We start from the raw sequence: 13,910 nt of genomic DNA, 5'->3' as shown, positions 1-13,910 counted from the left end.
AAGCGGTCATGACTAATGACCCCGCGCTATGAGTCATAAAAACCTGATCTATGGGTTTTTTTTCATAATCATGTTATAAAACTGTTGTGACCCACTTTTTCGAAGAGGTGACAGGAAAAGTGGCAATACATTGCGTAATAGTGAGTTCCGAGTGCTTGACCACTAATTTCGGTGGGGAATTACCATAGAAATTTTTGGAATTGCCGGCGAAATAATAGATATCGAACTAGAATAGTCAAACCCTTTTCAAAATTTTTTCGACAGTTACAAGTTGAATCAATTGATTTAAACTCAAGTACAATTAATGAACAATTCTCTGGATAAATTCTGATGAATTTTTCGGAGAAACTATTTGCAACGACATGTGGGTCAATGCTGCATCTGATGCAGAAAGAGATTGGGATGCGATTAAACGGGGGAGTAAAATGTCAAACGATTGAATAGTGTGTTCGTGTCACGCGAAAATTCAATAATTCAGAAGTCGATCATCCACAGCGATAGTAAAACTGCACTTCACACTCGTTTTATGACAACAAAAAATTCGATAAATCTTTCAATTTGAGAGACGAAATAAAAAGAGACGAATTGATTCTGTGTTGCATTTGTGCTGTATTAAAAAACACCGTTACAAAATATTATTACATTTAATTGATTAAACCATAGATACTAATAATACGCAGTGATACAATTGAATTAATGAGTGTACGGCGGGCGGCATTTCATCCTGATTATAATAATTATCATCGCAGAGGATGATAAATTCGTATTTGCAATTGAAAAAAACAAAATTAAAAACTATACATAAGATACGTGAAGCAACTGGAGCGTCGAAACAACAATTTAGAGCTCGTAAAAATAAAGGATTGATTTTTCATAACTGTTTCACCATCATTAATAATCAATCCATTTTTCTTTTTATTCACGTCAATAATTCGTCAATTCATCGATTAATTAGTAAAGTAATTTAGACGTGATAAAGAAGAATAAATGTAAAGTATTGTGAATAAATTGAGTTTGTACAATTGCATAAAAAAAATGTGTAAATTCATTTTCTGAATTAAATTTTATCGCCAAAATATGAAGAGTATTATTTATTGATATTTCGCAGTTGATAATGGACAATTCAAAACGGGGACCGGATAACCTTACTGTTAATTATTTCGTGTGAGCCACCCCCGCTGTCTTTTGACGTGAAATACATTCCATTCAAATAAATCTTACGAAAAAAAAATTAAGTGTATTTTTCAATTAAACTTAATTTGTACTGGGTACGTTTTTTGTACTAAAGATATACCTGTAGTATTTTATTAATCTAGTCGTTCATGATTGCAAGGCGAAAAAAGAAAAAGAAATTGCATTATTTTGTTCTTCTTCCTGCTGCACTTGCCATTTTCCCAAATGAAAAATCACTATTTTCATCCAATTGCAATCAAAGTCCGCTGAATAGTCCAAACAATAAGGCTAGAACATTATTGAACATTCAGCCACTCTAATGTACACCAAGTGGAATAAAAATATGCAAAATTTGACTTGAAAAGATGGCAAAAGTTCATCTGGATTTTTTTGCACAATAAACTGTAAAAAATTTGAATTCTCAATCTAGTAAAAAACATGACAATTTTCGCCTTCATCACACCAGATATTAAAGTAAAAAAGTATCGCTATCAGAGCTTATTTATTTAATATTCCGGATGCTGATGAGGCAGAAAAGATAAATTATGGTATCGCCGGAAAAGCCACAAATGTATAATGACACGAGAGAAAACTGAAACCTGACGCTAGTGGAATAAAAATTACATTCATTAATCCTCAAAATCTTTCTCAATTTTCTCCTTCAATCCTAATCTCTTAATTATATCAAAAAATGTAATGTAGTACACATACTAATATCCCTCGAGGAGTCCACGCTTGTTAATCCTAAAACTACTGTAAAATCCACGAAGGATTGAATATAATTACCAGAATGTCTTAATTTAAGTCATTAATCACCCTCGAAGAATTCCTATTTAATGAATACCGAATTAATGATAAAATTACTCACACAATTAATTAATGTTCTCTGTAAACATTGAGTCTGATAAGAAAATCATAATTTTCTTAGATTGGCAAGCCATCGGGGCTGTTTTCATCATCGACCAATTACCTCATCATTACATACTAAAATTCTTAAACTCATAATTAGTTAAGATTAGATGAAGAATCCAAAATTAACGTGGAGAACAGCACTTTGTAAAATCTTGTATCAAAAAAACATGATGTATACTCAACATTTCTCTGGTTATCTCTCTAACACTATTTTTTTTTTAAGTATCAACGCATGATAAGAGCTTACCAGAAGCTTTAGACTCTTTGGGTATGTACGTCATGATCTCGTAAGGTTTTTGGTTAAACTTTGGGGAGAGGTCATCGTCGTTAGAATTGTAAAAAAGTCGTTTTTGTTTATTTACTGTAACGACGCTTGCCTGTGGAGTTCCTCAGGGGCTTCATGGTGTTGAATGTTGGCATTAGCTCTCCGTTCTTGTTCAAAGGACAGTACTTGACGGTGTGGGAGTCCTCCCCGTGAGCACCACAGATAGGGCAAGTGTAGGCTCTGAAATAAGAACAAAAATAGGATGGCGTTTAATAATGTTTAATGAATGATTAAGGAATGATTGGCTGTTGACATTCCAATTCTCATGATGAGGAAGATAATTACTTCAGAACAGGGCAGGTCGTCTTGCCATTAACGTCCTTGAGGAGGTGGCTCTTGTAGTAGGACTCCTGTTCTCCGTTATTCCTGCAGAATACGCACTCTGTCGGCATTGGCCTCTTGGACTTTTTGCGACGATTGTTGTGTGGAGGGACTTCCCCCCTCTCCAATTCTGGGCAGTACTCGAAGTCTCTGCCGTTGCGTCTGAAGTCATCCATGATTTCCTCAGCTGATTGCCACATGAAATATGTTAAAGTGAAATTATTAAAATTTGTAGAGGGAATTTTTAAGTCGGGGGCGGTTGGAGTGAGGTTTCTCATTCATTGAAGATCGATTACATGTTCAAAAATGAATCATCAGTGCAAAAAAAATCATTGTTTATTGTTAATGTAAAATAGGAAGAAAAATTATCCTAAAAATATTTAAAATATATTCTCGATTCGTTCAAAAACATTTTTCGGGCTATTTTACATGAATGGTGCAATTTTTCATTCAGAAAATAACTAAGTTATTTGTTTAGGAGCTGAATTTCAAAAAAAAAAATTCATAATCGTTGTTGCACATATTTTTTGAAAAATCTTGAAAGAAGAAACCTATGCAGCTGAAAAATTGGAGACCCTGGACTATTTTTAACAATAAACAATTAATTTTTTACACTAATTATTCGTTTTCAGACATATAATCCATCGTCAATGTATGAGAAATCTCAATTCGATATCCCACGACTTTTAAAACTCATAGTAGTCTCCCCTTAATTTTATTGCTGATGATTTTTCTCATGACAGTCATTTCTGCCTTTCCCTCGTGAATGTTTATGCAAAAGTGCATAAATTCCTTTATTATTTCGGCGCAGCAGAATTAATGATCTAAGGTTCGATCACTGGGACGATTTTCATAGGAATGTAGAAAAATACATAAATTTTTGTAATTATTAAAATCAAAATTAATTGAAAAAACCATTCGCTAAAAAAATCTTACAGGTAACGAAATAATCTCTTCAAAATTCCCGTGAATATTCCTCAGATCACGCCGATTCTATATTTATAAAACAAGAATGCGATACCAAAAGACAAATTCTAAACGAAAAAAAAAATCAAGAAAAAAATATTCATGTCGGAGTGGAGAATAAATTCGTATCCAACAGAGTAGAACGCGCTAATGTAAACAAAACTCCCCTGTCATTAAATCTAAGCACAGCAAAATGGACGCGACCCGGCCACTCAATAAGGTGTAGTGGCGAATGAGGCCTCGACGAAGAATGTAAACAAACCGAGCTGCGTTAATCCCCTACTCCCTTTTCTTCGCCGTGCGCTTTGATCGGGCACCGCGCGACGCTTCATTTCTGTGAATTCGTACACAGGGTTCTGGGAAATTTGCGGGAAAAAAGTTACATCTTTGTCGAAGGAGAGAGGTATTTTATAAACAATGCTATCCATATTTGTGAGTACATTGCTGAGCTGTGGGTGCAGAAAATATCGAATTACGGATTTTTTGATTGGGGAATATCTATTCCCAAAAAAACAAAGGTCTTTTGTGAAAAAATACTCGCCCCGAACGAGTGCGACCGTTGGTCTGTTTAGAAAAAGTTGTTAAACCGGACAAACCGTAGTGCCAAGCAGAGATTAATAAAGACGAACGATTACGACGCAGCTCATAAAACTGAAAAAATTATGAAAATCATGGAACTGAAATTCCAAATTTGAGATGATAAAAATTTTTAATATCATTCTCATGATTGTTATTATTTCTTCAGTTTTATATGAGTTGCGTCATAATCTTTACGCTTCATCAATCTGTACTTGGCACTACAGAGATTTCACATATTTTTGTAAAAGCAAGACAGTGTCTTCTGTATTTTTGATTTTTGTAAACGCAACAACACCCGTTCTTGGCGATTTTTTTTTCTTTTTTAGAAGATTTCCTACATTTTTGTGAATACACCCTTCGATCTCACAAATCACTGTAAACCGAATAAGGATTGAACTTTTTTGCAGAATTTTTTTGTGCAAAAAACTTGTTTTACAATTTTTCGTGGAATCGAGTTACGATTTTTTTGATTGAGGAATATCTAATTCACTTTTTCTTTTTCAGTTCTAAAGGGACGCGTTTTATTCTTCAACTAAAAATTTCACATCGTCTTTTAATCGAAAGGTAAGTTTCATTTATTTTTCTTTAGAAAGCTGCGGCGATGATAACAACTGGAGATTTTTCACAATTTGCAATGTTATATTCAACAAACGAGATATTTTACTCCTAAAAAATGCAATATTTTGTGTGAAAATGCAACATTCCTTCATCTCCCAAAACATGAAACCATTTACGTTCAGAGTAAAAAGAATTTACTAATCGTGTAACGCCATAAAAATCGTAATCTAAATTCTCTCGTATTTCCGTTGGACATTTTATTCCGCTGATATTTGACATTTTATTTGATGTATTGAAACGTCCAAAGACCCACAACCCAGCGTGAGCCCAATAACTTCTCTAGTCTCGGGATTTCAGTTTATAAACAAACGTAGCGGGTCTGAATGTCCTCTTGTGCAGAAAAAAAAATACCGCTCAGCATTTCTCTCTCCGTCCCCCCGCGTGTGCCTTGTCCCTTTATCGGGGGAGGAAAGCGGCCGGAAAGGTCTTTTTCCACTTTTTTTTGTCGACTTTCAGAGTACCAGAGACACCTCAACGCGTGTCGTCGCTGAGCTATTGCAGATGTGGTTCAAGTGAGCAATAAATTTCCATGCATTTGGGGAACGCATTGTGAAATGCTAAAATCCGAGAAAGCCTTTCCTCAATTTTTTTCAAGAGGACTAATCCCCATTTTCCCCTTTCTTTGTGTAAAACTTCATGTGTCGAGGAAAAAAAAAAAAAAAAAAGGGGGGGGGGGGGTGCGAGGGCCAGACACGAGGCGTCAAGATTGAACGCATTTTTTCCATCTTTCCTTTCATTTCTTTTGGTATTTCCTTGATATTTATGGGCGCAGAGAACAGCACGGACTTTTCGAGAAATTTGAAACGAAGAGAATTTCTCGGGGAAAACAAAGATGGCCTTTGAGAGCTTGTGTTGTGTTTCGTTGCCCGAAAAATAAATATTTCAACTGTCAAAAGTGTAAAAGCGTTTAATACACTGGAATGTTGATTTTCTTAAATGGAATTCTTGGGGCATTCCGAATTTCTCGGCAACACCGAGGGAAAATTACCGTTATTCAATTAATTCGGTTTTGCCATTGAAATTTCAATTAGCTACATATTTTTGAAGTAAAATATAATTTGAGAATAAAAACAGTTCGGTTCATTGCTGATAAAATTTGCAATGGGAAACCACCGAGGGAAAATTACTGTTATTCAATTAATTCGGTTTTCCCATTGAAATTTCAATTAGCTACATATTTTTGAAGTAAAATATAATTTGAGAATAAAAACAGTTCGGTTCATTGCTGATAAAATTTGCAATGGGAAACCACCGAGGGAAAATTACTGTTATTCAATTAATTCGGTTTTCCCATTGAAATTTCAATTAGCTACATATTTTTGAAGTAAAATATAATTTGAGAATAAAAACAGTTCGGTTCATTGCTGATAAAATTTGCAATGGGAAACCACCGAGGGAAAATTACTGTTATTCAATTAATTCGGTTTTCCCATTGAAATTTCAATTAGCTACATATTTTTGAAGTAAAATATAATTTGAGAATAAAAACAGTTCGGTTCACTGCTAATAAAATTTGCAATGGAAATGTCAAAAAATATTTTTCGTCGGGAATTTTGCGGGCTACAGAAATATTTTTTTTTTTTTTTATGGACGGACTAGTCTCGAAGATATTGTGAGTTTTATTAAAGGAACAACATGAACTTTCATTCAAACCCGTGAAGCTGAAACTAGCGGAAGATTCGACAGCGGAAGATTTGGCTTAGGCGAATCTAGGGGTGGACAAATCGGTAGCGAAGTGGTCAAACGGTTTAAGGAGATTTTGGCTGTTGGCCAGTTTTCAATGAATATCTCGAAATCTAATGGAGATAGCAAAATTTTTCGCACAAACCTTTTAGTAGCACTCCATTCGCTCTACAAAAAAGGTTATTATGAAAATTTTGCCAACTTCCTTAAATTCGGAAATATCTTTGGAAAACTCAAGTAAAGACTAAATTGACTTAAGGGGAGACGCAACCCCTTTGTCTACATCGAATCTTAGAATTGATTTTTCTCTTACAATTATTAATTTCTATCTATGAAATTACTTTATCGACTCGATTATCGCATTGTTGAGTCAATGAATAATTGCAGGAGAAAGCCAAAACCAAATTAAAATATTGATAACTTTCAGCAGGAAATTTGTTCAAAAATTTAGAAAATTAAGGGCATTCTACCCCTTAACGAATGAACATCTGGTGAGACGAAATAGGCCCTGGGCTTCAACCAAATCCATTTGTTAACAATAACTAATCCTCTCTATCAGGGCAGCCCGAGCCGAAGGCGAGGGTGGCAATCATGTGCGCTAGAAAATTTATTTTAGGCCGTGGGGTGACCAGGCCAATTGCTGGACGGTTAAGGAAATTCGAGTTTCGTGGTAGGATCTAAAATAATAGAATCCCCTAAATGGGGATATGATGGCTTCCATACCTTCACGAATGTTTTAATTAGCAAAAAAAAATTGTTTAAAGTGAAAATAACAAAACAAAGGATAATTAAATTGAGAAATAGTTTAATGAAGCCGAAACCCCCAATTTCTGGACGACTGGATCATATTTTTTATTTATTTATTAAATGTTGATCAATAGAAGAAAATAATTGATCACATGATTATACACAAGCGATATTATGGAGAGGTTAAATACACTGTTAAATTTTTTTTGAAATTTAACTAACAGATGCATTTGAATTTTCCGTATTCGGAACTTGAATTCAATTTCAGACTAAATTGCGCGTGAAATTCCTGATTCATCTTGGAAATTCAATAAAATTAAGTTTTTATGATGAATGATCATTGAATTTTCAATGACAATTTCGATTTAGCATTACAGTCAATTGAATTTTCACGAAATTGAAAATTCAGAGGAAAAATTGCCTGAATTTCACGATTTTCAGTAATTTTCATTGTCTTACGAACCTGAAAAATCAAATTTCATTGAATATTCAAGAAAATTGACTGATTTACCGATAACAACATCAAAGGAAATTCCACGTAAATTATTCATTGTTAAAAATGTCAAGATTTTTTACTTGAAATTTCAAGAGTAATTTTCCAACAGTGTAATTAACACAATTTTCATTTTATTTGTGGAATATTCAATGCAAGTTGAAATCGTCCAGAAACTGACCCCCGTCTAGAAATCGACCTGTTTACCCTACGACGAACAATATTTTTTGTTCGCTACGCGTCCGTGAATCGCCGCCTCGCGGCCGAATTCCCAAAAATGAAATGAAGAGACGGGGTCCATTGCGAAAAATAAGGCAATTGCGCGGTGAGGAATCCTCTCGCTAAAAAAAATCCACCGGATATCGTCCGTCAGAGAAATGGAAACCCGAGACCGGCGTGATAAGAGTCTACGCGGCTGAACGGTCACATCACCGGCAGCGAGAGGAAAAATAAATGCACTTTGAATGCGGAAATGCCTCTTCGAGACTTATTAAAGACACGTCCTAATCCCGAACAATTGACACAATTTCCACTGGGAAAACCGTAGTGTGACGTGAAGAATCGGTGAAAACAAAGTAAAGTGTCGAGTTGATTAAATCAAACACCGGTGGGAGGCAATTTCAGTTCATCTCTGGAGGGGTTTAACTCATGTTTCAAGTGAAAGAATGTAATCAACACTCAAAGAGATTCCGTCGCGAACATTTTTAGTGAATTTGTGAATAAATTAGTAGGACGAGGAAAGGGTGGAAGAAAAATCAGCTGAAGTAGAAAATTTGGTGACTTACATGAGGGCTTTGGACGCAGCCATTGGCAATTCTCGATTCTGAAGTCGAAGAGACGTTTGATCTCGTCCTCGAGGCTCATGTTGAGGGGGTACAGTGAATTTGTGAAGTCCGGCATCAGGTGCTCGACATTCATCTCGTCAGTGAAGATTAATTTACCGGCACGGTAGAGCTTCATTTTAATTTCTCTCCGCAACTAGTCCTGTAGTTTATCTTCTCGTCGCTTCTTTCACAAACTTCCCCCGGCGAACGTCAAAGAACTAGTGATAATCGGCGATTTGAATTGTCATCGGGTGTTTGGGTACGCGATAGACAATGAAAATATTTTTGAAGTAAATTTCAGTTCACTGGTATAAATTTCTCGACAATTCTCGTTCGAGGGATGGTCTTTTTTCACTTTGCGACTTTTCGATGAAAACTGAGGGGCTGAGGGCTGCCGAGCGAACTGAGAAGAGCATCTCCGAGAAATGGTACCCAAGGAGAGTCCAGAATGGTAGAAGGGGTTGAAGGAGTGGGGGGGGAAGTTGGTGCTCATTGGCCATTGCGGGGCAGCTCGGGGGCCTAATGGAGGGCGTATTATGCCTCGCCGTTCGAAATTCTTCAACAATGCGTGATTAATAGAGGGGAATTGATAAATCCGAGACTTATTTGTCGGGTTTTTTTTATTCATCGGTGAGGTGCAATCGCAAGAGAGTTAATTGCGGAAAACAATGGACGGGTTTCGAAGGGGAGAGAGTGATGTTCAGTGGTGAAGTGTAATGTGACAGGACGATCTTGCAATTCTCAAATACTCGGTAGTCCGTGGGAAGAGTGATTTTGGGGGAAAATGTTGAATGACATTTTTTGGTGGAAATTTATTCTCATGCGAAAAAGGTTATCTTTTGGGATCGTCGAAGTGGACGAGGTTCCGGGATAAATGGGAAGGACGAACTACGAACAAAATGGAGAATCCGACGCGGCGACGGTGAGCTGAAGAATTTTTTCAAGCTATCAATATCTCATGGCTGAATTGTGCAATTAAGGTTGAATCAGGCCTCATCAGGCGGAAAGAAAATTGAGAATAAAAAAAAATTGTTAAATTTCATTTCATTTTTTTTTGTTTCGAAAAACTGACTTTCACATGTCAGCGAAGCGGTAAACCGGGTTAAGGGGTAACAGGATGCTCTTAATTTTCCAAATTTTTGAACAAATTTCTTGCTGAAAGTTATCGATATTTTAAAAAATCGAAGCACATTAATCTCCAGGACGTGATGATGAAGATCAATGTGCTTTGGGTTGAAAAAATATTAATAATTTTGAGCAGGAAATTTGTTTAAAAATTTCAAGAAAACGATGGCCGTTAGAATTGTATTTTCCCCTGCAATTATTACTTTAGGGGAGGGTGGGGTAAAATGGACACTTTTGAATTTTTTTGAAATGTTCATGACGTGTTGAATTGTTCAGGAAATGGAATAATTTTATTTTTCAATAGAAAGAACAATGATTTCTCTTTGTGATAAGCTTAGACTGAGCTCTACTGATAAATCTGTTTCTGAGTTATGAATATTTTTTAAAAAGTCAGAAGTGTCCATTTTACCCCATCCTCGCCTATATCTATAAAATTACTTTATCGACTCGATAATTGCATTGTTGAGTCAATGAAGTAGTTTCATAAATTAAAATACAATAATTGCCGGAGAAAATTCTAAGAGTTCATATAGACACAGGGGTTCTGTTCCACCTTAAGTCGATTTTGACTATTCCCCTGTTTTTCAAGAATATCTCGGAATCTAAAAGAGATAGAAATTTTTTTGTCAAAATCTTTTTTGTAGAGCCAATTGAGGGTTATAAAAAAGTTCATGAGAAAAATTTTGCTATGTCCCTTAGATTCCGAGATATTGATCAATAACTGGTCAAAAGTCAAAATCGACTTGACCTGGTTTACAGCTTCGCTACCGATGTCGTCAATACTTGAAAATTGGTAGACTTCTTCCCTGAAATGCCTCCTCTTAAAAAGGAAAGGAATAAAAAAATTGCCACTCAGCTTCACTTTTGGTTGACTATTTTTCATATTTATTATTGTGTAAATATATAGGCACTGAACAAATAATGTTTCATAATTTGTTTACAAACATTTACACGTACTGATCATATTTGTTTTCCCTTTTCATTTCACCCCATTTCAATCATCCGTTCAGCTCGACAGCCATTTACACACTTCAAATGCAAGCCCTCAACTTCACTGAACAATAATATTAGTGTCATTTCCATGCATGTATTTCCATGTAATTTTTGTCCCCTATATTTTCTCCAAATCTCTAATTGCGGTCTCGGTATTCCATCAATATATATTCTTTATTTATATCATTAGTATGTATACATTTTCTTCAAATTTCTATTTTCCTAAGATAATCCTAGTCTATCAACTTACCACGATTAATTTTCATTGATTTATGTATACCCCGCTGAAAATTAAAAAAATATTCATAACAGTTCAGGATTATTTCATAATCATCACTCGTGATGATAGTGTTGAGTGAATTTTATTGCTCGGAATTCTCCAGGAAGTAGCTAGAAAATAACTGCGACTACTTAAAAATGAAAAACACTAACTTTGGCTAATTTAACGTTTCTTACAACGATGTTTGCATTACGGTGATCTTCTGTTCATTTTATTTTCTGTCTATTTTCGTATCGGAGTAAAATATACAAAGGAATTATCAAAGGATTTTGTACATTCAACATTTAATGTTATCTTCATCGATTTTTTTATTCCTCTCGCTATCAAATTTCCGAGATACTAATTTTAATCGGTGACAGATGGAGTCCTGCGGCGGAAAATAAACCACAATATTATTCCTAAATCTTAATTTCGGTAGTTTGAGAAGTTACAATAGAGTTTAGAGTCTCAAAATGATTAGACTATTTGGTAGTCGAGTGGAACTGAGACCGGGTGATTCCTACGGACATTCTAATGGAGAAATAGGGGCGGGAAACGAGAGACATTTGCATTCTCTTCAATTTCTTTAGAATAACTGGTGAAAAACGAGTTTTTGATTCAGGTGCAGCACTCGATATATATTTTTTTAAAACAATAAATTAATTTTCCTCTCATTCCACTCAACTACGAAAGCTAAATTTCCCCAACTTCACACATAAATAGATTTTTGTTTTCACTTTTGTATATCATTACACAAATTGTCGAGATGAAAACACGCAAATTATGTTGCACAAATGATTAATGATCAAATGGAATGAGGAAAGTTTCCATGAATTCTCAGTGATCCGGTAGTTCATTCTCAGCATTATCGATTTGTTTTTTTCCATTTTACTCATTTCAAAATGCTAATGTTTTATGCAAATGTGTATGAAAATGTTAGAGTGTATACCTAGGAATGTACACGAATGTACGTTTTATATTCAAGTTTTCTTTAGTATAAAACGATGATACATACTATTAATTAATTTATTCACTTTAATCATCAGATTAATTGTTTTTGTTTTTGTTGTTTATATCAAATGACACATAATTATGATATCAATTTTTTAGTCTCATGAGTAGACGATAGCATCAATAGAGTACTATCGTATTTTTATAAAGCCCAATCAGCTTTGAATAGTCTTTTTTCTTTCATTCAGACATATGACGCCTGCGGTCATGTGTGCACATGAAATTTTACCTGTTTGTTCATTTTTCATTCACTGGAAATAGCATTAATTGCCATAATCTCAGTCACTCCGCGTCCAGTCTTCTCCAAGGGAAATTAGTTGTCAAAAAAATGGCAATTTCCACCACTTTCACGTCCCACACGACAAAATTACCACTTGCAATGCATTTTTTTTAACAAACAAAGTGCACCAATGAATAATTCGTGATCACGACATAAAGTAGGTTCAAATGAATGGCCAACAAGAAGTTTTTTTCAATGATTATTATTATTATTCTTTCTTTAATAATAAAACGGCTATACTGGGATTAAAGTCCTTTCCTTGCTCATATTCACTTGATTCATATTTTCATCGTAATTCTAATTAGTACCCACATGTTTCAGTGTTATCTACGTCAATTTCACATGATTTCCATCGTCCTCTCAATTTAATGAAAATTAAAGTTACAAATTTGTACAAAATGAAATTATTCGAGAAATTGTTCCACGACCTATTTTTTTTTTGCATCATCCTTCTTTCACTTCAAATCCATTTATTTATATTTTTCTATATATATATGTATATATATAGTATATGCGTGTAGGGTGTCTTAAATACAACGGATACAAATTAAATAATATAAAATGGAAAATAATGGTTATAATGTAAGACGAGTGCGCGACCGGTAATTGCTGTCTCAAAAATATGGCCACTCATTTTGGACCGTATATAATTGTTTAATTAACGTTAAATATTTTTTTTGTTTTAATACTTCTAGTCGTATACCCTTGCTAGAGTAGTGGTCTTTTGCGTCCTAGTATGACATTCAAAATTTCATTTGATTTTCCCAAATTTTTCAAGAGGCTTCTTCCATTTTCATCGGCTCATACTTGATTTATTATTGCTCTTTTGATACTTGATTCTCTCTCATCACACTAGGACGCTTTTACAGGCAATACAGAGTGCTTTCAGCATGTATTTATTTATTTATTTTTTTCTTCATTTGCTCTCTTGATATGCGATACAATACTAATTCTAAAAAAAAAGTTCTTACGCTTCTCATTTGGTATGTCTTAGTCTTATTTTTATTATTATAAAATAAACGATTATCTATCAATTATTTCGTTTTACTCGACCCACTGTTCGGTGAGGCGCAATGAGTTCATCGGAAGTATGAAATTTTGTGATCAATTAAAAGAAAGAGAACCTTAAGAGTAGTTGGGACCGGATATCTAGAGATTTGTTCTATGGAGAGTGTTAACTATGTGTATAACTACAAGAAAATTGTGGTCTTGGCCATTGGCAGGAGATTAACGGAATAATTTCTGATGGCCAATGATCAAAAAATTCGATAATAGTGCATCAAAAAAAATTCCTGGCTTTGCTACTGCCCCAGTCTGATTGGCCTCCAACCACTAGTTCCTGAGAGACATCAGTTTGGATGAAGAGAAATTAAAATCTGAGAAAATATAAATGCAACACACATCTCCTTATTTTACTTAATCACAAAATTATTATTTTCAATTAAATGAGAAGAGTTGTTGTGAAAAATGAGTAGATCCATAATTTTTGAAAATCATTTTTTAAATTTATGAAACAATTGCGGATGAACATAAATGAGAAATCGTAGCTGATGATAACTTACGTTAAAAATGATTTGTGGGAATCGTAAGACACTTGTGGG

The 13,910-nt window shown here is 34.6% G+C and overlaps 2 protein-coding genes across 2 annotated transcripts in view; one reads left to right on the top strand and one right to left on the bottom strand.

Moving 5' to 3' along the window:
- Positions 1 to 585: 585 nt before the first annotated feature.
- Positions 586 to 9,049, bottom strand: LOC107038361 (nanos homolog 2). The gene is made up of 3 exons (XM_015257413.2): positions 8,603 to 9,049; positions 2,696 to 2,918; positions 586 to 2,590 (listed from the first exon to the last, which is right to left on the bottom strand). Exons 1-3 carry the CDS (start codon positions 8,775 to 8,777, stop codon positions 2,440 to 2,442), a joined length of 549 nt encoding a protein of 182 aa, XP_015112899.1. The 5' UTR covers positions 8,778 to 9,049; the 3' UTR covers positions 586 to 2,439.
- A 178-nt stretch (positions 9,050 to 9,227) lies between these two features.
- LOC107038359 (conserved oligomeric Golgi complex subunit 7) overlaps positions 9,228 to 13,910 on the top strand; it is a 69,214-nt gene continuing 64,531 nt past the window's right edge. Inside the window, exon 1 of the mRNA XM_015257407.1 lies at positions 9,228 to 9,563. Within this exon, the coding sequence (XP_015112893.1) occupies positions 9,516 to 9,563 (48 nt within the window). The 5' untranslated portion in view covers positions 9,228 to 9,515. The remainder of the gene's footprint in view (positions 9,564 to 13,910) is intronic.

The sequence above is a fragment of the Diachasma alloeum genome, unplaced genomic scaffold (genome assembly GCF_001412515.2).
Source record: "Diachasma alloeum isolate Michigan unplaced genomic scaffold, Dall2.0 Dall_scaffold_00280, whole genome shotgun sequence".
In the NCBI taxonomy this organism is placed as follows: Eukaryota; Metazoa; Arthropoda; class Insecta; order Hymenoptera; family Braconidae; genus Diachasma; species Diachasma alloeum.
This window is presented reverse-complemented; position numbering and strand designations above follow the sequence as displayed.